Source organism: Mustela erminea, chromosome 6 (assembly GCF_009829155.1).
Source record: "Mustela erminea isolate mMusErm1 chromosome 6, mMusErm1.Pri, whole genome shotgun sequence".
Classification (NCBI taxonomy): Eukaryota; Metazoa; Chordata; class Mammalia; order Carnivora; family Mustelidae; genus Mustela; species Mustela erminea.
The window spans coordinates 117,016,402-117,044,291 of NC_045619.1; the positions used below are offsets into that span (position 1 = coordinate 117,016,402).

At 48.4% G+C, this 27,890-nt stretch overlaps 1 protein-coding gene across 4 annotated transcripts in view; it reads left to right on the forward strand.

Moving 5' to 3' along the window:
- Positions 1-25,396, forward strand: part of CAMK1D (calcium/calmodulin dependent protein kinase ID) — a 436,223-nt gene extending 410,827 nt beyond the window's left edge. For all 4 annotated transcript variants that reach the window (XM_032349418.1, XM_032349415.1, XM_032349416.1 and 1 more), the window contains 5 exons: positions 8,224-8,336; positions 9,899-9,977; positions 17,742-17,829; positions 18,933-19,050; positions 20,554-25,396. In XM_032349418.1, the coding sequence (XP_032205309.1) occupies positions 8,224-8,336; positions 9,899-9,977; positions 17,742-17,829; positions 18,933-19,050; positions 20,554-20,672 (517 nt within the window). In that variant the 3' untranslated portion in view covers positions 20,673-25,396. The remainder of the gene's footprint in view (positions 1-8,223; positions 8,337-9,898; positions 9,978-17,741; positions 17,830-18,932; positions 19,051-20,553) is intronic.
- Positions 25,397-27,890: the final 2,494 nt, after the last annotated feature.

The following is a 27,890-nucleotide window of genomic DNA, read 5'->3' on the forward strand; positions in this document are numbered from 1 at the left end:
AGCATCCGACTCTTGATTTTGGCTGAGGTCACAATCTCGGGGTCATGAGACACAGCTCTGCATTGGGCTCCATGCTGGGCATAGAGCCCGCTGAAGATTCTCTCCCTCTCCCACTTGAGCATGCGCGCTCTCTCTCTCTCTCTCTTTCAACTGCCCCCCCCCCAAAAAACTCTAAAATACTGAAAATAAGTTTGGCACTTAAGCACATTTCAGGTACATTTCACTTATGTATGTTATTTGATTCCCAACTACTCTGGGTTGGTGAGGCACACCTGAACTCCTGCCCAGTCCTGTGGAGTCCCACAGAGTCTTGGCAGAAGGATTTCTATCCTTTACATCCCCTCAAGGCTCCATATGGGAGCTCAGCGAGGCTACTGGATGTGATCGTAATGGAATTTGGTTCAGTATAAAATCAGGTCCATTTTTCTCTGATCCCTCTCTCCCGTGGACAGACCCAAACAGTCCCAGATATTCTCCTCCTCCTCTGTGTCTTTCCAGAAGGCAGGCGGGGTTAGAAGGTTAGGTGTTGACTTTCTGAGTGCAAGGACTCAGCTGGTCTTTATTTCTTTGGCAGGTCTTCCAGCCTCGGTCCTGGCTGTGCTTCCTACACCCCATACAAAAACACAGCCCCCTGACTTCAGAGACAGGTCTAGGAAGAGAGCGTCGTTTCATTTCCTTGTCTTTGCTATAACCTAGCTGACCACGGCGCTCGTATTAAAAGTTAATCAACTTGGATCTGGAATCGGATGAGTAAAATTAAAATTCTGTTCTGCCCCTTCGATGTGAGAAAGTTGCCTCGTCTCTTCATGTAGACCCTCATCTGGAAATGGAAGATGGGCGTGCTTACGTCATAAGTACACATGTCTTGTAAACGAGCAAATGTGTAAGTGGCACAGCTCAGGGCCAGGCACACAATAAATACTCATGTGGTGAGTATTGTTATTAAGTTGATAGGATGCACACAGCTTAGTTTCTCCTTTACAGAGAAGTCAGCATCCTCCCTTTGCTATTCACATTCGGCCAGACTCTAAACTCTGAGCAGCTGGGACAGACTTCTTCACTATGATAATGAATAGCATTTGGTGCAAATGTAAGTCCTCCACGAATCTCTGTGGAATTGGGTTAAAGTAGTTTTTGTTTCTCTAAGCCAGAGCCCTGGGCAGATAGATGCATAGGCCTGCCACTTGTTCTAGTTGAGGCCACCCCTTTCATCCCACTGGGACCCACTTTCCCAGCCTCCTAAGTGAGGGGTTGGCCTGAAGAGGACTTCTGGACCCCAGAATAAAATTCTGTGATTCTGTGCAAATCCCTCTCCTAGGCAGAGCCCTTCCTCAGACATATATTTCAGCTTCAGGTTTGAGGATTCAGACTGGGTACAGAGGGTACGATCTATGAATCATTTCATCTCATGGGCATCTCCTGGTTGGATGGAAAACAGACCAGGGAGATTGATACGTGAAGGAAACCATCAGGGCACAGGGCAGATGTGAGCGCAGAGAAGAATTGTTGACGAATGGTTGTGCTCATTCCATTCCACTTTGGAGGGCATTAGCAGGTTTCACTGCAAAAATAACTGAGAAATTGTTAACACCTGAGAAACTTTAGTTAAATTATTTCCCCCAGAGTAAACATCCATTTCAGGGAGTTCAACCCTACTTTGTAACTCAACTTGACTGTGTGCTGTTGTGTGCACAAACACACACAAGCAATTTTCGTGTAGCTATTTCCTGTTTATGAAAGAATAGTCAGTTGACAAATATTGATTATTATAGAGTGCTGATGAAAGATACAAAGGAAATGCAATATATGACAACCTCTCCCTCATGCAAGAAGCCACAGTCAAGGTGGGAAGACACATAGAATAACCATGAAGTAATCCTTTTTAAATTTTTTGAGAGGACCCGAGAAGGAGATGGGATTGAGGTAGAGTGTGAAGAATGTAAAGTGTTCAGAGAGGGGTGGAGTGTGTTTGAGGGGGTGGGTGGCAGTCCCTGAAACACTGAGATGTTGACGGGCTCATTCATCCAGTAGATTTTTGCTGAGCACATCCTGGGCTGGGTGCTGGGGATGGTGAAGATGAATGAGGCCTGTCCCCCACCTTAGGGAGCTCAGACTGTAACAGGAGATGGTGGGACACAGATATCAAACCACATATGTGCCATCTTGGCTGTGCCTAAGAGGCTGGGGAGCTCAGAGGAAGGGTGGGGGTCAGAAGAGGCATCATGGGTTAAGGGCCAGTCACGTGGGGCCCTAGGAGCAAAGAGGAGCTTCAGTGGTGGACATGGGAGGAAGAGCATTCCAGGCATAAGGAACGGTGTATGAAAGGAAATACTCTCAAATCAGAATGAAATACTGTGGCTTCCTCTGGCCACCTTCCCATTATCTCTCCTGTCTACTTTTCTATTTCCTGTTTATTTTTTCAGTTTCCTGTTTATTCTGGAGCTCAGTGTTGTCTGTCCTCCCCCTTCCCCCTACATAGAATGTGAAAGCCATGAGAGTGGGACTCACGGTCTCCTTCCACACTAGATCCCCAGGCCTGGGACATAGTCAAAGCCTAGTTAGCATCTGGGGACCCCCAAGGAGGACTACCTGATGGGTGGTTTTTCATCCTTTGTCCTCAGTGGGAACATGAAAGGACCACTCAGGGAAGGTACATGTGACTTTGGGAGGGGTAGGAACAGCTGCCACAGGTCTGTGCTCACATCCAAGGCAGAAGGCATGAAAGCCAGCCAGCTAAGAGTTGATGGAAACCCAACAGGGGAAAGTCAAGTGCGTTCCCCACAAAGAGGGACCATTTGTGTTCACACTAAGTGCTTGCTGGCCCATACAAAGAAATAAGCCAGCTGTTCTTACAGAGCTGTCCAGTCTATGCCATACTTTGGGTAGTCTGAATCCTGGTACCCCAGACCTATACACATGTGCCTTTCATGAACCTGTTAGCGATGTGTATGTGGGAACGTGGGAGAAAGGGAACTCTCACACACTGTTGGAGGAATGCAAAATGGCACAGCCACTGTGGAAAACAAAATGGAGGTGCCTCAAAAAATTAGCAATAGGAGTGCCTGGGTGGCTCAGTCGGTTAAGTGATTGGCTCTTGATTTTGGCTCATACTGCCTCCTGGTGGCTCAGGTCATGATCTCAGGGTCGTGGGATTTAGCCTCACATTGAGTGCTCAGTGTGGAGAGTCTCTCCCTCTCCCTCTGCCCCACCTCTCCCATCCCTACCCTCCCTCCCCTCTCTCTCTCAAATAAACCTTAAAAAATTAGAACTTATTATATGATCCAGCAATCCCAGTTCTAGGTATATATCCAAAAGTATTGAAATAAGGATCTCAAAGAGCTATTAGCACACCCATGTTCATCACAGCATTATTCATAGTACGTGGTGACAAGTAAATGTCCATTGATAGATGAACAGATAAAGAAAATGTGGTCTACACATATGGTGGAATATTGGATTGAACCTTTAGGACATTAGACTAAGTGAAGTAAATCAGTCACAGGAAGACCAATGCTGCATGATTCTGCTTACATGAAGTTTCTAAAATAGTCAAATTCATAGAATCAGAGACTGGAATGGTGGTTGACAGGGGCTGGAGAGAGGGGGAAATGGGGAAGCAACAGGCATAACACTTCAGTTATGCCAAATGAGTAAGCTCTAGAGATGGGCTGTATGATATTGTGCCTGGAGTCAACAGTACTATACTAGACACTTAGAATCTGTTAAGATGGTTGATCTCATGTTAAGACTTTTTTTTTTTTTTACCATAATAACATTTTTTAAGGGTTTTATGTATTTAAGAGAGAGAAAGAGCATGAGGGTGGAGAGGGGCAGAGGGAGAGGGACAAGCAGACTCCCTGCTGAGTGCGGAGCCAGAAGTGGGTTCAATCCCAGAACCCTGAGACTATGACCTGAGCAAAAGTCAGATGCTTAACCAACTGAGACACCCAGGTGCCCCCTTAATAACACTTTTTAAAAAACTTACTGCCTGATGTTAAGCATGGCTGGTACTTTCTCTACCATGACTTCATTTTTCAATAAAAATTGTATATATTTGAAGTTATAACATGATGATTTAACATACATAGTGAAATGATTACTACAGTCAAGCTAATTAACATATAATCTGATATTGTTACTGTATTTTCTTGTTTTGAGAGCACTTGAGAGCTACTGTCTTAACCAATGTCTGGTGTTCAGTACAGTATTATTAACTATAGTTCTACACTGTACCTGTGATCCTGTTAGCAGGCATCTGTTTCCAGAGGGACACAGATACGTGGCCAAGGGCAAACAAGCAAGAAGAATATATGTAGCATAATTACCCCCAGTAAACTTGCAGAGCCTCTCATCAGGAGCTCTTAATCTACTAGAGTATTTCAGTTTCCAAGAAAAATTGTGCACTGCTGAATCAGCCATGGTTGGCCGTTGTTGATTTTTTTATTCATTTATGTGGAAAGCCTTCTCCTTCATGAGATATGTCCATGCCCAATAGGGACATTTTAGATCATCCAAACCACGTTGCTTTCTCTCCACAAAGATAGGCTGGGTTGCTCCCAACACTGGGCCTTACACATTGAGTTCTTCTGGAACGTCTATCAACAATTCAGGTCATACTGCCTCCTGGTGGGGGTACTATACAGGAGGGTAGGTGGGATCTCTGAGGGCTCCCTGGGCTGGGGTAGTGGTGGGCTCTCCTACACCATAAATCCTTGTCTCTATTTCAGAGCCTAGCCAGGGGGCTTCACAGCCATCAGTGAAGCCTTCTTTAAGAGTATGTTTGTTCATCCAAGCATTTACTCACCATCTGCTATGGGCAGACCTTGGGCCTGGCCACTGAGAATTTAGAGATGAGATTAAGATCTAAGACATGGTCCTGCCTTATCTTAGGTAGGACCTAAGACATTGATCTGTCTTAAGGCCCTGCCTTAAGGAGCTCAAGAACAGCTCACAGAAGCAAGTAGTGTCACTGGGGAGTTCTGCCCACTGCCCTGGGGACCACAGAGCAGAGCACCTATCCTACTTGGTAGAAAGGGGCTGGGTCTTCCTAGTAACACTCCAGCTGGTCTTCAAGGGTGTGCCAGAGGCGAGTGATCGGGGAAGGGCAGCCCAAGTCAAGTATATATGTTTACCTGGGTCCAGAAATAATAAGTGCCCAGTGGGGAGTGAACTCTGAGCATCTTAGCCCACAAGACGCAGAATGTGGGAAATGGGGTTGGATAAGTAGGGTCCAATCACCAAGTTCTACTTAACAGATGAAGGGGCAGGTGGGCAAGCTAAATGACCTACAGAGAGCATTCAAAGTCAAGACTGAAACATCAGGTTCAATTCTCAAGCCTCCTTCCCTTGAGTGAATAAGTAAAATAGTCAAGAACACAAACCTGAAATCAGATAGATGGGCCTTGAGTCCTGACTTTGCTCCATATTAGTTTCTTTGCCTTCAAAATAAGAATTGGAGAAGGGACTGTGACCCTGAGCTTCATAGCAGGTGAGCCATAAACACCCCTAGACCCAAGGTAGTGAAGGGAAGCAGGGAGCAGTTAGCACAATCCAAAGACGAGTTCCTGGGAGGGTCTCTCCCTAGAGGAGCAGTGGGGTAGAACCAGCCTGCGTATACCCTGGCCCTGATAGCCCCCTTCCTTTACCATCTCCACTGGGGACCCCATTGGCCAACGCCTGCCAGAGGGCATGGAGTTTACCCTTCATTCAGGTATCCCTACAGGTCAATCTCCTAGGACACAGAATGAGTGGAAATTGGCTCTAAAGGATGAACAGAAGGTGTCAGGGACACCCACCTCCTGGGGGAGTGGAGTTTTAGTGAGATAATATCGCAAAGCTCTTGGTGCATTTTTGACCCAAAACAAGTGCTCGGTCAAGGCTAAACTAGAATCTAGCAGTACATCTGCGAGTGTATGCCACAGGGAGATAAGATGGCAAAGTGGGAAGGCCTGAAAGTATATGGGTTCTCCTTGGATGACCATCCCAAGGCTGGGATGGAGGCTATCCATGAGCCCTGGGGATGTATTGCCTATAATTGGGTGCAACCCTCAGTCGTTAGGTTGGCTAGTTGAGTTGTTCCGAACCACAGACTTTTAGATCTAGAACAGTTGAGAATGGCTTTATCACCTTTGGGTATGCTTGGTGAGATCATTTGTACATTATTTAAATGGTTTGATATGTAAAATAAGAACATAGAGTTTCCACTTGATAAATAGCTCAAAGTTGTTTGTTTTCCTATTAATGGAATAGCCTGTCCAGGGAGCTCTGTGAAATTTCTAGATCCCGGGAAGATTCTGCGTCTTTTAATTGCCTTTCTCTTCTTTTCCAATCCTCATTTTAAAATCCTCTTTCCTAACATTAACTTACTCTCCAGGCTAGATCCATGTCCTTTTCTCCCGTCCTCCATGTAGCCACATAAACAGTATCCTATCCCCCTTCCAGCAGAGCTGAAAAGCCAGAAGAAATTGGGATATACATTAAGAAAATTGGCACAGGAAGAATACATCTTTCTTGGAATTTCCTTAAAGATTTTTTTTCCCCTTGAAAAGAAAGCCAAACTGTAAAATAAAACACATTCAGTTGTTAATAAACAAAAACCTCACATATCTAAAATTTAGTTATTTTCCAAGACGAACTAACATTTTGCTCTGTCTGCTTTTCCTAATATGCACATTTCATTGAGCCCAAATCCTCATTATGGGAAACATTTACATATCCATCTCCTGGCTCCAGGGTTTCCTGGGCAGTAAAATGTGCCCTCAGTGGTTTCAGAAGCACTGGGCTCATATTCATCTTGCCAAAAGCAGCAAATCTTTAAAAAATGAAATTTTCCAGGCACTTAGCCCCTAAACCAACCTTGTGGGAATGGATGATTTTGAATCTTATCGGCCCATACAATGTCTCATAGCCTTTAAAAATGTCATCAACTTTCTCCCTGGGCAGCATGACCGGTGACACCAAGTGTCACAGCAGGAGCAGCTGAAGAATGAATGTGCCAAGTCTGCGTTTTGAACCTTTATTGGGTTTCCTATTTGCCAGCCGCCTCATCCTTCACAGGCCTGTGGATTCCCGTTCATGCATTCTCATTTGACATGTCTCTAGGCTGGAGCTGTGTTTTGAACAAAGTTTGGTGCTCTGGGGAGATTCAGAGCTCTTTTGGGGGAAGAATTCCCATGGCAGGGCTACCCTCTGGGCTACTGTGGGCCCAGAACCATGTTCCACATGATGCAGCTTTGCACCGCGTCTTGCAGAAAAATGCAGGCTTGCCTCTGCTCTGCCCGTCCCTTAGAGCTACAGCCTAAATCCTACCCCTTCTCAGATGCCCTGCCCCACGGGGGCCTCAGCATGTACTAGATCCCTCCCAAGGTTTCATAGCCATGCAAACAAACTGAAAGAGGGGATCATAGAGCCATAGTGTGTTCAAGCCAGAAAGAATATTAGCAATTTCCTAGTGCGGCCTCCTCGTTCAAATGAGGAAACCTTGGTCCGGAACATGTACCAGTGACCTACAAAGGGTACAGGTGACATCAGAGCAGAAAGCAGAAATGAAGTGAGAACCCAGAGTCTTGTGGAATAAATTGTATTGGGGGCATTTAAGGAAAATTTCTCCTTCCGTTACGTTGGTCAGATGGCTGTCTGACCCCTAGAACTCCATGTTACTTGCGCCAGCATCGCAATACAATCTTCCAAAAATTGACCTTGAAAGGGTTCACTGGCAAAGGGGTGATAGTATCATGATGCGTGTTCTGCTTTTATATTTATTGTATATTAATGGCCCAAACTGTAACCGTCCTAACACCCTATTTGGGCATGGGTTGGTTGATAATGTGTATTTTAGGGCAACTTGTAGCAACTTTGGTTACCAACCCATCCACTATTGGGGACAACATTACAGATGATAAGGTCAGTAGTTTGTACACACAGAAGGTGTAGGGGTCGGTTTGGGAGTGTATGGGATCTGATCAATAACGTGGAAAGAAAGGTGGGCTTGGGTTTGTGTTTGCTTTAGGTCATATCCTTTTTGTGATTTATCTAATCACAGCTTTAGTTCTATGCCATCTCTGCCCCTAGGAGGCGTGATTTCTTTGCTCAGGTTGTATTTGCAACACACACAGTGCCATTTTCTTCACTTGGTGAAGACAGCTCTTCCCTTCCAGGCCGAATGTCCAGTGACCACAGCAGATAGACAGCCGTTACAGATCCTCACACTGTCTTGTCTTCCAGGCTCTGTGGCTACCCTCCTTTTTATGATGAAAATGATTCCAAGCTCTTCGAACAGATCCTCAAGGCAGAATATGAGTTCGACTCCCCCTACTGGGATGACATCTCCGACTCTGGTAGGTCTCTCGGCTCCCCAGGGGCGGGACCCTCACATCCAGACCTCTTGACCTTGACTGTCCTGGGGGTTTCAGGGTGGTCCTGAGGCTCCCAAGGAAGTTCCTTGAGCTATGTACTTGGACTTGACTTGCAAAGCGGAAGGCAGGTTTGGGACATCTGACCAGAGCTACGCTGAGGGACGGGACTGACCCCTCCACTATTCTTAGCCATGCCCTGATCTGGGGGCTCCAGGACTGAAACAATGTTGGCTAACATTTATTGAGTTCTTACTGTGTGCTGACCACCATAAGGTCTGCACACATGCTAATTCACTCAGTCCTCAGAACAACCTATCAGATGGCTATTACTAGTATCGCTACTGGACAGGTAAGGAAACTGAGGCCCCCTCAGTGTCAATATACCTTGACAGAAGCCACACAGCTAGTAAGTGGCCAAGCTGGGATTTGAACCCAGCCCCTCACTCCGGCACCCACGTCTCAACCACTTTCTGTGCCACACTGAAACGTCCCCAGAAACATTCCCCATTTCCTCCTCAGGGATAAAGGTCAAAACCAAGGCTCAGGTAGACTGACGAGTCCTCGAGCCTCAAGATCTGGATGTTAACAACAGTCCTCCCTACCAGAGAGGATCAAATAAAATAATAAATGAGGCAGAGTCCTGCCCCTCCCGGTGAGCTGTTTAAATACTGCATTTTGTTATCTTTTATTTTCTCCTCACTGGAGACAACTTGCTTTATTCCTCAGTCTTCCAGAACCTGAGACCTGAGTACAGTTGTCCAAGCCTTGCAGGGAAAAGTGGCATGGGGAATATTTTATTTCCTAGCTCAGGAGGACACCGCCTTCTCCTCGAAGAGCCTAGTCCTGTGGGCAGAGAGCTGCTGGGCACTGTGAAGCCATGGGTCTCTGGCCTGGCACACAGGTGTCGGCCTCTGGTTCTGTGACCCAGTTGCTCATGTTCTCAGGATCCCGCTTCCGGTTCTTACCCCGTCTGGGCCTCCTAGTGCTCCCCCTCCACGCTGGGGCATATCTTGTTGCATCTTGACTTCGCACTCATCACAGGTGGCTGAGTGGGCTGTGGGGGGCTTCTCAAGGCTGTGTCTCCACAGAACCTGCCCAGGACCTGGTGGCCTTAGCAGAAGTTAAGGGGATTTTGGTGACTCAGCAGTGTCTAACACGCAGAGAGGACAGCAACACGCAGAGAGGACATCAACTTAAGGCAGCCGTGAGCTCAGCGAGAGGCACATGGTGACAAAGATGTTTGATCTCTGAACCAAAGATGTCACTAACTGCCAAGGGAAGGGCATTGAGCTGGGCAGCCAGGGTCCCAGGCCTGGCATGACTTCCTCCCCATTCACTGTCCCCTCTCATGGTGCCAAGTCTCGGCTTCCCTTTCTCCCAAATGCCAGTTCCCCCCCGCCACCTTTTGTGTTCAAAGTACCATAGGGTCAATAGTGAGGCTGGGCTGTTTTTCATGCTCCATGCCCTTTTCCAAAGACCCAGCAGCATCCAATTGTCACACGTCCAGCCATACCCTGATTCCCCTGTGCTTTCTTTCTAAACAGCGAAAGACTTCATCCGGAACCTGATGGAGAAAGATCCAAATAAAAGATACACTTGTGAGCAAGCCGCTCGGCACCCATGGTAAGAAAAGTCACCCATGAGGAAGAGCGCACTGACACCTTCGCGGATTGAACCCCCTCTCAGCTGTTTGTAACTGAGGAAGGATTGTATCTCATTCTGACCACTGGCTTTCATTCCGTCCCCAAGGCTACACTTGAACTCTTCTCTTCCCTCGGGACACAGCCTCCTGAATGCACAGATGACAAGTTCAGTGTGCAAAAGATAGCTGTAGGCTTTTCATTCTACAGGAAGTATGTTGGGATCATTTTTATTGAAGGTAATTCTCCAGGGAGGTATGAAGATGGGAGTTTTAGTCCTTGAGCTTACCGTTCAATAAGTAAGTGAATTGAGGTTATATATTCTTTTCCTTTTAAAATGCTTTTGGGGACACCTGGGTGGCTCAGTCGGTTAAGCATCTGACTCTTAATCTTGGTTCAGGTTGTGATCTCAGGGTCATGAATTCAAGTTGCTCCAGCCTACCTAAAAAAGAGAGAGAAAGCAAAAAGAAAGAAAATGTTATTCAAGTTCATGTGTCTTCAACCCCAGAGGCATTCCCTGATAGTTCGTGACATTCTATAATACATTTTCAGCAGTGCCCTTGAAGCCCCCTTGTTTTGAGCCACTTACTAAGTCTGAACCCAACTGTGCCAACCAGGCGCCCCCAATTTTCTTATCTTTAAAATGAGAACAAGGATACCTACTTTACAGAGCTGATGTAAGATATCATGGAGATCATGCCTGTTAAGGGTTTAGCACAGGGTCTGGGATATAGGAAATGCTTCATTAGGCTCGCATTAAACCACCAAGATCATCCATTTGGAAACAAAGACCAGGAACCGTAGAACATGTGGTATGATGGCAACAAACAGCCTTTGACTGAAGGAGAAATGCCCCTAAAAAGTGCTCTGGGAAACTGCCCCATGTTTGTTCCACCACCACCTGTAACATTTCCTCCCGAGCGTCACATGCTGGTTGGTCTTCCAAAGGGCATCTACTCAGGGGAGTGCCGTGAGCTTGTTTCATTGAAGTCCCTGACTTCATGATTTTTTTGACTTTACCATGGTCCCAAAATTATACCCATTCAGTAGCAACTGTACTTCCGGTTTTAAATTGTGACCTTGTCTTGGGCTAGCTGCACCAGGGATGATCTTCTTGTGAGGTCGGGTGCTGGCAGCCACAGTGCCCATCAGCCACGCAATCACTACGGGTTGACATCCAATTGCTGACACCCGTTCTGTCCCCATACAGCCCTTCTGTTCTTCACCTTCAGTGCCGTATTTAGGAAATTCCAGGAGCTACTCAACACTTGATCATACAAGGAGCTTTGTGTTAGATGATTTTGCCCAACTGTAGGCTACCATGGGTGTTCTGAGCACGGTTAGGGTAGACGAGGCTAAGCTATGTTTGACAGGTTTGGTGTATTGAATGCATTTTCGACGTATGATAGTTTCCACTTAGGATGGGTTTATTGGGACGGAACTCCATTGTAAGTTGAGGAAGAGTTGTATTTTAATCTATGACCGCAGCTGTCACTTACAGGGCACTAATTATTTTAGATTCTCTTCTAATTGTGTTAAAACATCATCTCAGGTTTTTTCTTTATAATAACCCTGTGAGGTAGGTTTTGTCTCCATTTCAGAAATAAGAAAATCGATTTAGAAAGAAAGTAACTTAGCCTGAGCCAAGACTGTAGAAGCACTACGTGATGGTGAAGCCACACTTGTTTCCGGCCAGAACAGATTCCAAAATAAATGTTCTTCAGCACCATCCTGTAAGAAGTAAAAGGAAGACAGGAATAGCTGAAGGGGAGGGAAAGATACTTCTGAATAAGGAGGCAGATTTGGTCTTATATATGTATGTATTTTAAGATTTTGTTTATTTATTTGGCAAAGGGAGATAGACAGTGAGAGAGAGAGGGAACAAAAGCAGGGGGAGCAGGAGAGGGAGAAACAGGCTTTCTGCTGAGCAGGGAGCCCGATGTGGGGCTCGATCCCTGGACTTGGATTGTGACCTGAGCCGAAGGCACTTGCTTAGCAACTGAGCCACCCAGGCGCCCAGTCATATATATTTTAAATAAATTTAAAATAAATGATACTTTATTTTGTAACAAGTTACATTGGACAATAGGTCAAAGTATGTGATGATAAAGTTAGTGAAGCTTTTCTTACTTTACCAGCAATTGGCCTTCTGGGCTGTAGGAGAACTTGACTTCCTCTGGTTTTGTCAAGGTGTGGTTGATGCACACTGTGTAAGTTTCAGGTGTAGAGCTACATGACTTCACCTGTGTATATATTGCAAAATGATTCCTGCAGGAAGTATAATTAACATCCACCCCCTTCTGTAGGTAGTGGAAACAGTTGTTTCCTTGGGATGGACCTTTAAGGATTTACTCTGCAGCAGCTTCCAGATATATGTTAGAGCAGTGTGGACCATCGTGTTGGACTTTACGTCCCAGCACGTATTTATCTTCTATGAGACTAAAAGTATGAGGCTGTGGGGGTGATCTAACAGAGGAGGAAAGTGACCTCTAAGAAAGGGAAGCAACTTACTTTCTTGGACGTGTTCACGCATCCAGCCTCGCTCTGTGGGAGACAGGAAGCATGCCGGCTGATACCTAGTCTCTGCTTCACCAGACATTTTTGAAAAAACAAAGAAGGGGGAGGTCAGTTCCCTGAGGGGCCTGGCAGAGGACTTCCCAGAGGGGGTGAGCCCCACGCCGTGAGGCCGTCACTAGGCTATCAGGAGAGGAGAGGCGTTCTCGGCAGGGCGAGCAGCCTGGGCCACGATCAGGGCCTGCGTCTCTATCCTGGAGCCACAGCAGGTATTGCTGGGGGCAGGGGAGTGGACACAGGAGTAAGGCAGGAGGAGACCAGAAAGGAAGGCACAACAAGCGGATTCTGGCGTGAGCTCGGGGTAGTACACGCTTTGAGTCCCGTTCCCTGCTTCACCCTTTGTTACTGCGTGGGCGACCTCCTGAGCCCTGGGGCCCCTGTGCCGAACTGAGATCATAAATAATGGCAGTCTTTATCCTATAGGGCTTTTCCAGGGATGGAATGAGTCATTACATACAAATAAGAAGAGGACCCAGTACCTAATACATCTTCTCCCATCTGTACAAGTTGCCATTAATTTATTGTCATACTAAGCAATTTGTACTTTTCCCTTCGGACATTGGGGGCCCCTGACAGGTTTTAAGCGGGTGATATGATTTGCATCTCAGAAAGCTTAGCCTGCTGCGGGTTGGGAGAATGGAGACGAATTGCTGGTGCTGGGCCAAGGGAGGCTGGCAGGGAGGTATAGACTGGAGGGGAGGCTGGCCCAGAGATGGAGGAGGGGGCCTGCCTGGAGCCACAAGGATGGGGCAGATGGAGAGCACAAGGGACACGCCAGGGGCAGGGGCCACAGCTTGGGGCAGGACACTGGTGGGACAGGGGGCCCTGAGATTATGGCCAGGGTTCCAGCTGAAAGGACGGGCCGGTCAGATGCCTCCACTGAGAGGAGCAGGAGGGAGGATCCAGAGTGAGTCTAGAGACAAGGAAAGAGATCAGGCGGGAGACAGAGACTTCTGGGTCATTTGCCTGGGTCCCCTTGGGATTCAGTAGCTTGCGAGCTGCACAAATTGGTGCCTCTTTACTCCAGAGCAGGGTTGATGCCTCTTTACTCCAGAGCTGGGTTTCTGCCAGTGCTGTATCATTGCTCCCGTGCGTGTCCCAAGTTCCAGGAAAATGGTAAAATATTAGAAAATGGTAAAAATGAAGGCATTTGACTCAAACATCATTGAAATGCGCCCCCCCCCCCGCCACTGTCTGTATTTCTGATATCCTTGTTTCTTTTATGTAAAAGTTCCTGGGCAAAGAGCACAGGTTCAACAGAGAGCTGGCAGAGAGTGTAGTCATGATTCCAGGGAAAGATGGCTTTCTCCACACCCCGTTCTGGAAGCTGTGTTCTTGGCACATGGATTCTATCCGGAAAACATATCTGTTCTTCTGCATTTGCTCTTCCAACTTAATCAAGGCCCCTTGGCACCAGAAGGGCCTCTGGCAGTCACAGACACCATCCCTTGGCCCCAAACACTCACTTGGGACAGGACAGGGCTCCTTTCAAAGCTGTGTGTGTGTCAAGGGCCCTCAGCCTCTCTTGCCAGATTTTTTGGTGCCTGTGTCACTTGAGGCTTTGCCTTTTCGTGGCAGTGCATGGTTAAGGAGGCTCCAGCCCGCTGGCTGCTGGCCAAGGAGGAGGGACTGGCAGGGGACCTTATGGGAACCCATCCCTCCTTTACAGAGAAGCACCTCAATGGGGTTTGTTTGTCTGCTTCAGCTTGTTCTGGACCTCCTTCTCTAGTTACATCGACATGGAAACCAAAGTGATAATTCCTGGGCATCCATGCCCCAGGCAACACTTGGCAGAGGGCCCTCCACCCCGGGGGGCACATCTTGTGTCGGCCAGGCCGGGGTGGGGGCACCTGTAGCCCTCCACTCAGTGTTCACGGAGACAGCCCCCTCTTCTGGGCTCCAGTCCAGCAAGCTGTGGTTGACCTGTAGGAAGCAGGAAGTAAGAAGCAGCCCAGAGCTCTGGAAAACCCCTGTCTGGGGTACACACAGGCATCACCAAGACTATCTTAAGCAAGTGACTAGAAAAATGTGAAATCAGAGCTGTGGAAGTACAGCAGACGAGGTATAAAGCACAAAACCCAGAAGGCAGGGAGAGATGAGTTTGATGATTTGTGTGTGGAGAAGGAGTGCCAGACAGACCTCATGAAGGGTCATTTATGTGAATGCTATCTGCTTTGTTCGCACGGGGTTAAAACTGGAAACCAAAGTGTGGCTCCTGGCTGGCTCAGTCGGTAGAACATGCAACTCTTGGATCTTGTGTTGTGAGTTCAAGCCCTCTATTGGGTATAGAGATACTTAAAAATAAACTATTAAAAAAAACTGGGAAGCAAAAGAGACATGAATGGAATGTGGGTGTCCATAGCTTTAAATGTGTGTGCATACACGGCTTTATAAGGAAATTTTCCTGGGTCGGAGGCACTGTTCAGTTCCTAGGACCATCGAGGTACAACCAGAGTCTCTTCCGATCCTAACATTCCATGCCTCCAGAGTCGTCGATGAATAACGCTGAAGGTGGTAGCACTGAGCATGGCGAGTGTCATATGTCGTCATTGTGAACCCCCTGGCTCGGGATCGGAGAAGGCATTTCCATGATGGGGTCCATTTGAGGAAGACTGTGTGCTGTCATGGGCCAAGGTCCCCAAGGAGAGGACCTTATGGGAGCCTCTGGGTCACATCTGCCCTGCTGGGTCTTACCAGCCGCAGCATGCCCCAAGACAGAGGGAAGTGAGCACGGAACATTCCTGAAATAATTAGAAGTTTGCATTTTCCTTACATCTCAGCCCATGCTAACCCACAGAGAAGGGAGCCTCCCTGACCCCCTCGCTGGTCTGTTTGGTTTGGAGCACGGCTCTGCCCTGCGGCGGTCCTCAGCCTGAGACACCCCGTACTCCCACCCCTTCTGCCTGCTCGTTTCCAAGAAAGCGCTGGCCACCGATAAGTTGGAATTGGCCCCTTTTCTGAAGACATGGTTTTTTGGTTTTTTTTTAAAAGATTTTATTTATTTATTTGCACACGCGAGAGAATGGGATTGGGGCAGGGAGGCCCAGGCACCCTGCTGGGGTGAAGCAGGCACCCTGCTGAGTAGGGAGCCCGATGCGGGGCTCAATCCCAGGACCCCAGGATCCTGACTTGAGCCAAAAGCAGACACCCAACTGTCTGAGCCACCCAGGAGCCCTGAGGATGTAGCTTTTAAAAACGGGGCAGGAGGGATGCCTGGGTGGCTCAGTGGGCTAATGCATCTGCCTTCAGCTCAGGTCATGATCTCAGGGTCCTGGGATCGAGCCCCACATCGGGCTCTCTGCTCAGCAGGGAGCCTGCTTCCCCCTCTCTCTCTGCCTGCCTCTCTCCTACTTGTGATCTCTCTCTCTCTCTCGCTGTCAAATAAATAATAAAATCTTAAAAAAAAAAATAAAAACAGGGCAGGAGGAAACAGTCACATGAATTATCTAGAAGGAGAAGCTTAATAAAGATGTCCGCCGTCCCCTAACCTTGTTCCTCTTGTTTCGGATGGATTTGCCCGCTATTCTGTTTCACTAGTGTGTGTGTGGCGGGGGGTGGGCAGGAGGCAACTGGCAGCTGTTGGAAATGGAAGCCTGATTCTCTTGAGTTCATTTCAGAGTGTCTCCTTTGCTAAGTCTTTCCAGCCCTGCTGGGAAAAAGACAGAGTCTATGCTGGGAGGGGCGGGGGTCACTCATACCTGGGAATAATCGTACTGCATTCCAGACCTAGGCCCAGCCTGGCACAGACTAAGGGTCCAATCCTGCAGCCATGTTTTCAATTCTCAAGTGAAAGGCTGGGTGGGTAGGGACATATTTTTTTTTTACTCAGGGAGGATTTCTTGTCTGTGTAAGTCCTAAGCTTATTCCCCTCATGTCCCCAAATGGCTGGACATCACAGTGGGTGGCGTCCGGGCTGTTTTTGGGTCCAGGGCCATCTGGGTCTGGGAGATGACAGGTTTCCTCACTAACCAGCCACCTTCCAGCCAGAAAGGATGGTCAGTGTGCCTGGCATCTATATGCCCCTGAACCTCTAAAATGCAAAAGATTATTTCATAGGTATCAGAGGCCAAGCTAGAATTTAATAGTTGCTAAATGAAAGGGAAGATAGGGAAGGTTCTAAGTGCAGAAGTGAAATGAGAGCAAAACACAGTTTCCTCTGAAACTGGAGAGAAGGCCAGATGATTAACTGTAGGGGAGGGACGGTGCTGAGGTTGCGAGGAATGTGTGGGGGAAGAAACGAGTGACCTCCGGGTGACCAGTGAGACTGGAGAATTGTTGAGCCAATTGAAGAGGGCAGGGTGGTGTGAGACCAGGGAGAGTGGCAGGAGGGTGGGGGGAAGGAGAGGTGGTAAAGCAGGTAAAGGTGGTAAAGGACTCGGGTGAGGGGTAATTCCTACGTAGTTTCTAAGGACAGAGGTGAAGAGCAAACCCCCCTTCTTCTCTGCTAATAGAAGGCTATAGAACAAGCTAATGCCTAGTGATATCAGCAACCCAGCTGAGTGTTTAGAGAACTTTTCCAGGAAATGCAAGGAAAGATTTGCCAAGCAGCGGTCAGCTGAGGCTGGGCACCCCCCCACTGAGGGCAGACAAGGTGGGGGACGCCCGGTGTGGGCAAGGAGAATGTGGCTGAGCTTCTTTCTGCTGGAATGGAGCCAGAAGGATGCTTTGGCCCCAGGGTGTGAGTGGGTCCATGGAACGGCGGGCCTGGAGAGGGTACAAAGAAGGAGCCTCAAGCAGGAAGAAGCTTGGAAGATGGCCCTGGGTAGGGATCTGGTGGTCAGACCAGGCAGGAAACTCATCAGGACCTCTGAGGGGAAGGGCTGCAGGGTAGAGGGCTGATGGACAGGGAGACGGAGGGAGGAGGAGGGGAAACCAGATTCAGGTTGCCTCATGGCTTCTGCAGTTGTAGGAACTGCGGCCAAAAGGGAAGAAGTGGGAATCAGGCAGAAAGGTCCACAAATCCCCTGGAGGGTGCAGAGTCTAGAAGAGGGACAGGATTTGGAACACAGTGGTGCCTGGAAGGGCAGCAACAAGCCACCCTCTTAGGGAACCTTGGGATGGACACAGGACTGATGCTTTCCTGGGAAACCAGCATGGACCCAGGTCACAGCACCACCCCCTGCGCCCCCACCCAAGAAACACTTTTAAAGAAGCATCTTTGCCTTTGTTTCAGGATCGCTGGGGACACAGCCCTCAACAAAAACATCCATGAGTCTGTCAGTGCCCAGATCCGGAAGAACTTCGCAAAAAGCAAATGGAGAGTAAGTCGCCTGCTTTATTCGGTCCTGGTGAACCCAATAACTCCCACGAAAATTGCCCTGTGGTTGGAGCATTTATTATTTCTAAAGGTTGCTATCACTGGAGCTGGATGAAAATCCCCAGAACCTCCCCCAGAAAAATCTTGCTAATTTTTTTTTTTAAGATTTTATTTATTTATTTGAGAGAGAGAGAGACAGTGAGAGAGAGCATGAGCGAGGAGAAGGTCAGAGAGAGAAGCAGACTCCCTGTGGAGCGGGGAGCCTAATGCAGGACTCGATCCCTGGACTCCAGGATCATGACCTGAGCCGAAGGCAGTCGTCCAACCAACTGAGCCACCCAGGCATCCCAAATCTTGCTAATTTTAACCAATGAGGTTTAAGACTCAAAGGGGGTGTTATGGTATGGGAGGGATAAGGTACACGATTTCATATCCGCCAGCAACAGTGTTGGTTCGTTACTCCGTTGCTGTTTCTTAAGACTGTAATTGCTGTTGTCTGCCTTTCCATTGCTGGAACCTTGAAGAGTTGACTTCTCTTAAAATTATATGAGAACAGGAGAGGACACCCTATTTAGGAAAGCCTAAACCTTAGGTTCTGATCAGTGTGCATAAATTAAGAGCTGTCTGTTCCGCCCTGAAAGACTGTACAGAAATGAAATGAATTCTATTGACCTACTTCATTTGGAGGAAATGCTATTCATTAGCACATGAGCGCCAATAACAGGAAAATAAAACCTACCTTAAAACTTCATCATAAACTGTCATTTAACATACTGTATTATAATAATAGGACTTTGATTCTAAAAGTCACTTCTCTAACATTATGGAGAGAATTGGTATACATTCATTCTAGATGTTTACTATGTCAGAAGAAGACTATTTGTTTAAATCTCCAAAATACATCTTGAGGGGTGGGGGGTGGGGGACGCAATAAATCCACATCATTTTGGAAGAAGGGTCAAGATAAGCTTCCTTTCTCAAGTATCGTGAGAATGTTCTAAGACATCTCAAATGCTCGGGGTAACAGGAGAAACGAACGGATGCAGTCTGAGTCTTTTCTAATTAGCCGGACTCTTTTGTCTGCTTTTTCCCTTTCTTAAATTTCAGCAAGCATTCAATGCCACGGCCGTCGTGAGGCATATGAGGAAGCTTCATCTTGGCAGCAGCCTGGACAGTTCAAACGCAGGTGTTTCCAGCAGCCTCAGCTTGGCCAGCCAAAAAGATTGTGCGTATGCCCCAAAGACAGAACTTTCCAACCGGCATGCAGACCCCTCTGGGGTTGGGGGGAGGGACTGGCGTCCGTGAACACCTGGTGTTTGATACCTCATCTCCTTGAATGTCCCCAGTAACCCTGGGACCTTATTTAATTTAGAAGAATATTTTCTACATGTCCCATTGTTGGATGTTCACACAACAGTGGTATTGTTTATTCCCAGTTTGAGGTGATAAATCTGTGGCTCAATTCCCACGTGGCTGTGGCTGTATGGATGAAAGTCCGGACACTGTCCCATCTGTCTCCTTCCCGTGAGGTTTGCTTGTCATCGTGTGCCATTCTTAGGGGTTGAGGAAGGGACAGCGGAGACTCATGACAGCCTGATGTCATTGGTTTTTAGTATCTGTTTTTTGATGAGGATGATGATATTTGGAGCTGAAGTTTATGCTGTGCATTGGCCTTGCAGTCTGAGTCATAATAAGAATATTGCACTGTCCTTCACCTTTGCATGGACAGTCACATCGCTGGGGACATGCTTGCAATTGTCTATTTCTCTCTCCCCGTCCCCACCACCCTCTGGTGTATTTATCCTAATTCTATAGTAGGCCATCCCAGTGGCTCCTGACCCCTTCAGAGAAGTTGCCTTGATGGTGCCCATTGGCCTTCTTCTCCTTGATCATGAAGCCCTTCCATTTGGTCTCACTCTGGGCATCATGTTTCTACCTCATTACCCTCAGAAAAGCATTCCCTCCGCCTATAATAGTCTTTCCATCTTATCTGGTAATGTGAGCCCTTAAATTTCCCCCAGAAATCTCCATCAGCATCCCTTGCCCCAACCACACACTGTGGTAGACCCACAGATAATGAATCTCCCTCTTTTGGAGCCTGTGAAGGTCACAGACAAACGCACTGCTGGGAGCTGAGCTGTAGGGGAGCAATCCGACATCAGGATTGTCTGCTGCTGACATATGCACTTGGTGGAGCTTGGTGGTGCAGCCTGGGAGGTATTTTTCTAGGGCAGGGCTGCTGGTATATGAGGAAGAGATGACATCCCATGACGATCTCTCTGGGTCACAGATACATCTTAGCCAGGAGTAGAGACCACCCACAAACAGGGTGGATGGGGGATCATAGTCTTTCTTTATTTTTCACATCTCTACTCACGGAGCTGTGGTGACAACAGTTCTTATAATGACAGCACGTGCTCAACACCTGCCCTGCAGCCTAGTACATAGTAAGTGCTCCCTCAGTAAGCAGCACCGATCTTAGGAGGGTGCTCAACCGTGTGGTCTTCAACTACAAAACACTTAAAATCATGATGATGAGAATGGGAGGGAAGAGTTGGGCCCAAGAAGAAAGCATTTTAAGGACCCATTGCCAGAGTTTGCCTACACGTAGGTAAAAATTTAGTCAAGTGTGTAAAAAGTTGGCCCCCACCCCAAACCCTGCTATGGGAAAGGAGAGCGAGTATTTTCTTCTGAGCTTTGACCCCCTGTGTCCACTGTCCCCCTGCAGGTCTGGCACCCTCCACACTCTGTAGTCTCGTTTCTTCTTCATCGGGGGTCCCTGGAGTGGGGGCGGAGCGGAGACCGAGGCCCACCACTGTGACCACAGTGCACTCGGGAAGCAAGTGACTGGCTCTGGAGGCGGGGCCCTGGGGGGCGGGGCCAGGGAAGGGGGCCTCCGGCGCCCCCAGCCCCTCCAGAGCGATCCCACCTTGCATGGTGCGCCTTCCTGCACAGGACTGGAAGACAGAAGTTTTTTATGGCCATATTTTATACTGCAATTCTGAAGTGTTCATTTCTCACAAACTGTACTGACTCAAAGGGAGCTGACGTCACAGGATCTGGTGCTGTACATAAGAATCTTGCAGAAGCTCTGACGAAACGGACCTCCCGCGTCCTCTCCCCCAAGCCCCGTCGTTTCCGCTTTTCTCGGTATGGGTAACCGTCTCTGTTGTATTTTTTTCTTTCATGACAAAAAAAAAAAAAAAAAAAAAAAAAAAAAAGGAAAAAAAAAGGTTTCAACTGGATTATTTAAGTATCGGTAAATATTGCGCATTTAGGGTTTTATTTTTTACCTTTTATGAAATGCTCCCTTCTGATCTATACTTCTGAGTCCCAGGACCTGTATCTTTTGCTTGTCCGTGGTAGAGTTTTATGTTAACCTTCAAGAGATGTTTTTCGTTGTTTTTCTCCCCCACCAAGGGGAATGTAAAGGTATTTTTTAAAATTCTAATATGAGGATCAAGAATCTCTCTCCAAGGTGAAGAGTGCACTTTACTTCTATTTCTCCTCTCTCCCCCCTTCCCTGGAGGGGCAGCTCTCTGAGAAGACAACTCTGCAGATCCTCGGGGTGTCGTCTCCAGGGACGCCTTGGGCAGGGGTGAGGGGGGATGGAATCTGCAGAAAACCTTTTCCAGCACCCCCGCTCCAGCCTACCTGTGGCCGTCCGGAGACCCCAGGGGCCTTCACTGTCAGCGGTCAGAAATAAAGAAGCCTGTTCTCCCAAGACTAAAGCTACACCTCAGAGGCTCCGCGCGCTGTGAAGGAGATGCCCAGCAAAGACGAAGCGCCTCCCTCCCACAAGGAACCAGTCGCCATTTTGTCCAATGGGAACTCGCCGCCCGGCTCCCATTTCTCTCGAGGGTAACACAGAAAGCTCCGCTCTCAGCTATGCAGTTTTCGAGTTAATCTCTGTTTTTAAAAAACGCATTTCTAATCTTAACACTTCAAATGGCCTCCGACTCCTAGAAGTCTTTTCTGCAGATTTTTACCCGGTCCTTCTGTGAATGTTACCCGGGTGAGCAGAGAGGGAAGTGGCTTTGGAAAGGAGTCCGTGGACCTGGGGGTGGTAAGGAGAGGTGGTCTGCCATGCAGGGGACACTGGCCGCCGCAGGGATGGCCAGAGACGGCGTCCACCAGGCCCAGCCGGCGCTGGAAGCCTTCCCTCTGACCAGGGCAAGCTGAAAAACCAAAGACCTGTGATGGCGGGGTCATCAAAGGGCCCAGGTTGCCTGGGCCTGAAGAGTTTCTTGGGATGTAGGACTTTAATTGCCAAACCTGGCAGTGTCCCGGGCAAACTGGCCCCATTGTCGGTCCATGTGGTGTGTAGGTGTGTGGAATGGAGCGCAGCGTGGGACTCAGGCAAACCCTTCTCCAGGGGGCTTCTGAGGCACTTCTCTGCAGAGGCCTGCTGCCCTTGGCCCTCCTGCCCATGCGACACCGTGAGTCTGCATTTCTTGCCGTCAGCCTCAAGCCCGCTGCGTGTCCCTGGAGAACTGCCCGATGGCCCAACAGCTTTACTGGCAGAAGAAAATGGCATGAGGATTAGAAAGAGTATCTGAGAAAATGGGGTTTCTCTCCAGGGGCTTTATTAGGGTGTGGCTTAGGAACAAGCATTGGGGAGCATTCGTGTTGCCACAGTGTCAGAAAACAAGTAATCTGAAGTTACGGGAGGGTGATCGTTTGCCCGGATGTGGTTCCTGTAATGTGTACCTGAGTGGTTGTCGGTCCTTTGGCCTGTGTGCTCCATGCTATCCATAGCACTTGGAGAGCAACTTTTGAAGCCACGTTCTCTGATGGATGAGTCCGTTATTTCCTAGAGCTGATATGCAGGTGCCTGTTCTGTTCTCTTAGTTTGAAGGTATGTCTTACCTGACAAGTGCAGAGGAGGTGAAAGGTGGGGTCTGTTGCAAGTGTCCCCTCTGTGGTTTGGGCCAGCCTCTGGCCATGCTTGGCCTGTAACATTTCAGGTCTCCACAACATACTGCGAGGGAACAGCGACTGCTTTCAGCCCTCAAAGTGAACTCCGTTGAACTTGACACAGGCAAATCAAGACCGTTTCAACACCACCAAACTCGGGTCATTTCCTATTGTTTAGGAAAAGGAGAAAAAGAAATAACACATGGAAGAACTTTTGCTCTTTGGGAGAGCCTCTGTGGCAGGAGAAAGGTTCTCTTTCAACCTCACTGGGTATTACTTAGGCTTTATCATCATATCACACAGCAAGAGAACCCAGAATGTATCTTTGGTGAAGACCTGCTGAGCCAGGCGGCTGAGTCCCAGGCCCCTCGCCAACGTCCGATCCCACCCGTAGGAGCTAAGCATCTCCTACGTGCCCCAGGCTTCCGCTCCCCATGGAAGCCAGTGTGTGGCCCAGGCTCAGGGATGGCCACCAGCCCCATTGTGGGTTCCTTTCAACCCCAAGCTCCCAACCAGTCTCCTAAGCTTCTCAGAGCAAGTAGATAATTTTTCCTACTTGAATAGGACATGTTGATATCATGTCCACGAATGGCCTCTCTCTCAGCTGCCTATCCGTCCGCCCCTCCCTCATGTCCCACTTTTCACTTCCTTTGTGAGGCAGCAGACAAGCAGCAAGTGTGCACACACATGCGGGCCTCCCCGACCCCAACCTGCGGCTGATGGCTCTTAGCCAGGGGGGCCAGTAGGGTTTAGTGTTCTTGACTATGGCAATGATTCTGATCACTTCTGAAATCCCACCTCAAGAGCAGGGAGCAGCTTCACCTCCCTGCATGGGAGCCTGTGACCTTAGAGAGAGTCCCACTGTCCAGCCAGCAGTTAGCCTGATGTTCGAGGAGCTCAGCAGGCCAGCGTGGGGCAAACTAGATGGCTTTGACTAAACAAGCAGGACTCCGGCGCTTAGGAAGCAAGGGCCATCTATTGACCAGGATTGGGCATAGGACTCTCAGACTCAGTTTACCTGCCCAGCACTGACCTCAACCTGTTCATTTCTCTGCCTTGGTGTCCAGCATATCCTGGATGGGATGTGGGTGGGAGAGAGTAACTCCCCTTTAGAGTGAAGGTCAACAACACCAGGGCAAAGAGGAGGGAACCCCAGGGACCCCTCTTCTCTCCCTAGGAGTGACTGCTTTATCTGTTTAACCCATGGGATGTGATATTTGATGAGGAATTTTAAACCGAAAAGACCATATCCAGGGGAGAGAACTCAGTAGTTGAAGGCTCTGCGGCCCAGCGAGAGCCCCGGTTCCGAGGCTCATGACAGGAGAGCTAGGATTGCTGTGACACTCCCCACCCCATGTGATTCGCAGGGTTTCCTTTGGCTGTGTGAAGGGAAAGCCAGAGCCGGCAAAGGGCAGCTCTCTCCATTTCATAAACAGAAATAATACGTACTCTTTCCCAGGGTCACACACTCCCTTCTGGCCAACAAAATGAAGGTCCTCTGTTTCAACCAATGCACGAAACCTTTGCATGTTCTTCTCAAAACAGCACTCTTTCTGCGTCCTGTCCACCCACACTCCACAAAAGAGTTGGCCTTTTCCTTAAACACATTCCAGACCAAACACTGTTCAGTTTGTTTCCAAAAATGTATACCTGTATGTAACCCACCACTCTCTTGGGGGACAACTGGTCCTTGGCATACCTGACATTTGCAAACAAGGGTTCTAACCCTTTGGTTCTCAGAGTTGAAAGTGTTGAAATAGAAAACGTGAACTGGACAGAGTCCTCCAGCGGGGGCTTATTTCCTGAAGACACCAAGAAACCCCGTCTGCCGGTGAGCTGGCTCCAAGGCATCCACCGTGGACAGCAGGCAGGGAGGGGGAAGGAAGACAGAAGCGCACGCCCCCTTCTGCCCACACCCCACTTGTGGTCCCAGCACATCACGGGTCTGCAGCCTGGCCGAGGGCCCGGGAGCCCAGCCCCACTGTGAAGCCGGCCCCGCATGCTGGCCAAGGCCTGGCCCGCTCCTGCTCCACTCTGACTCAGACCCTCAGACCGGAGGGAGCTGTAGCCCTTCCCGGGCCTTCCCTGCCACCTGCGGCTGGAGCGGCCCAGGTGTTGTGGCTGGGGGGAGAGGGGGGGTGCGCTCTACTTCTGCAAACCCAAAGGCTGTGCATTTGGCAGCCAACCCCGCAGCATGCGGCTGCCAGGTCTGGTTTTGTGGACAAAAGCAAAGTGTGGAATGGCTTCTTGGTGTCTGTTTCTCTCTCTCTACACCAAAGGGATAAACCATTGCATTCACCCTTTGTACGAATGCCCGCTTCTGCATTTGCCCTATTTTTAACCTTCTGGTCCCCAGGGAACTTCTCATACGGTGATTCTGTCTTCTGATCATTCACTGAATTATTTTACTTAGAGGTGATTTTATTTTCTTATGGATAGGAAAAAAAAAAATTGAGAGGAGTGTTTGAGGCTTCAGTCCTAGAAATAAGTCATCACCAGGGATTCCAAAGCCCCAAACACAAATAAAATTTGTCCTCAAAGGAAAACCTTTATCTGGACAGATGGAGATTGCCGGGCCCTCGTAGGAGCCCTGTATTTCTGGGGCAGGGCCTGGGGCAGGGTTGGCAGCCGGGCTTTCTGGAGGGAGAAAGAAGCAACAGGAGCATTGCTCGCTTGGACGTCAGTCATACACACAGAAGCCTGCTGCCCTCCTACCAGGGCCCCAGCATCAGACGCTCTGACGAGCCACCCAGTGACAGCAAAGAGGCTGCAGAGATTCTCTGTTTCCAAAGACGGGTGGCGCGTTTCAGAGAACATTTAGCTTGGGGCCACTTTCAGGTTGGACGACATAAAAGGCATGTTCTGTCCAGAAGAAAATTTGGAACGATTTCTTAATTGGCCTTCATCACTTCTCCGAGCCTTCCCACCAGCGAGCGAGCATGTTTTCCAAAAGCTTACAACTGGCGAAGCCAGGAATGTCCCCGCGTCTATTATTACGAGGCTTGTGATTGGTTCAATTTTCCCATAAAAACACGTTTGTCCCCAAGAAGGGAAACTGTGCATTTATTCCATGCATGTGACAAACTCTGTAAGAAGTTTAACTCACATAGGTTTGCGGCACTGCAAAATTGTTCATGGGCCTATGTAGCAACTGATTCTCTGCCTTGACAATCATGTACACATATCAAGATTTCTATCATCATGATAATGAGATTGATGACTTCTTGTTTTCCTCCAATAAAGACAATTAATCACCTTCAGATGTCTGAGGTTTGTTTCCTCCTTAAATAATGAGGGAGAGGGTGTTCCAAGATCTCTCCCTTTCCTCCTCTTTCTGAGGTTTGGATTTGAAGTCAAGGAGTTGGAACTGAGCCCCTGGAAACTCATGAGATTCCCTAAATATTTTATGTCACCTGCCCAACGAGCCGGAAGTGCCAGGAGAGGAAGGGGTGAGCACCTCTTGGCTTTGGGGTCTGTGGGGGCGGGGGGGGGCTCTGCTCTACCATACTGCTGGACAAGAAAGTTCCCCCTTTCCACAGCTGCTCAGAAAGTGGCTGGAGGTGGGCCCATTAACTCAAATTGCACTAACTGGATTTTCAGGAGTTGCTCAGAGGGAAAGCCAGTTTCAGGGAACCCCTATCTGAGTAGGGGGTCAGCAGGTTCATCCCTGCACCCATCTGTTTTGCTCAGGACAACTTTGGAGCTCTCCATGCCCAAAGAAAGATTCATTCTGAGCAGAAGCCTGCCTGCTGTCTTTCTTTCTCTTGGGTGGGGGAGACCAGCATTTCATAGGTCATCTACTAAATTGTGGGGAGTAGATCTGATGACCAGACAGTACCTCCAATCCAAATGGTAAGTGGCTGTATGTGGAGGGAAATGAACCAGAAGTGTGTTAGAGAAACATGGAATTAATGCTGTCCTGTGCAGCCAGTATCAGATGAAAATGGCCTTGGTGGAAATAAGGGAACCCCGAAGAAGTATGGCGCACACCATTGGACGTTTCGTATTTTCTGAATTCAGAAGATTCTCTTCACCCAGACCCTAGTTATGAAGTATCTCAAAGCAAATGGATCCTTCAGTGGGTTCCTGGGTGACATTGTTGATGCAAATTTTATGGAATGAAAGGACTTTGGTGACCTAACCACTTTTGAAAACTTTGTAAGGATTTATTAAAGCTAGGACTCTCCAAGTGTGACTGAAAATTTAGCCAAAGCAAATGCACTGAAGTATAAAACATGCCCTGATAGAAAGCTGGTATTTATTAGGGCCTTTGAGTCAAAGTGTTTGAGGTCAGACTTTTTTTGTGGCTTGGCTCCAGATACACTGGCCAGGCCAATCTCTCTGTCCTTCCTAGATTTGCTCAGCCTCTCTGGCACTCAAGCCTCTGTGGGGGCACTGAAATTCACCCAGAATTTCCTATATTTTCCAGATAACACTTGGTCTTACACATTCTCTTGTGAATATCTATCACTGATCATATGCGCTTAGGGGCCAACAGTACAAGAAGGAAAGATTTCTCGCATAGTTGCAGGACTGTCCATCCAGAAGAGAGCTGTGCCTGATCACAGAAGACACAGAACTTAATGGCAAAAGGGTGTATGAATCGTGTCTACCCAGATTCTCCTGGCCATCTGTGCCTCCAAGGAGGACAACTACAACAAAACCATCTCATGGAAGAAGGTTCTGGAAACAAAATGTCTTCAGGTCACACACGTGCCGAGCCTTTTGGCTGTGCTAGTTGTGGTCTCGGGGATGTGTACCTACTTGGCTATGCCAGTACTCTCTATTTGAGAAAGACCAAGGAAGAGAAGCTAAAATTAGCTCTTTTTTTTTTTTAAAAACATATTTGGTTACAAAATGTGTGGAGCCCCCAGAGTGTGTTATTTCCAAAAAGCACCCCTGTTACATTAGCTCATCATAACAAAAGAGTGTGTGTGTGTGTATGCACACAGGCTCTTGGACCCTCCATACAGAGGGGCTTCAGTTGAGGGAGTAAGTAGTGGGGGCCGATTGCCAATCCACACCCTCCATGCCAGGCCCTGCTCCCTGGTTCGGGGGGAGGGGCTTGTTTTTCAACCCAATTCCCATGAAGGTGCCATCCAGGGGCCAGCTGCCTTGCATGTGCCCAGCAGATTGTGGAGCATCAGA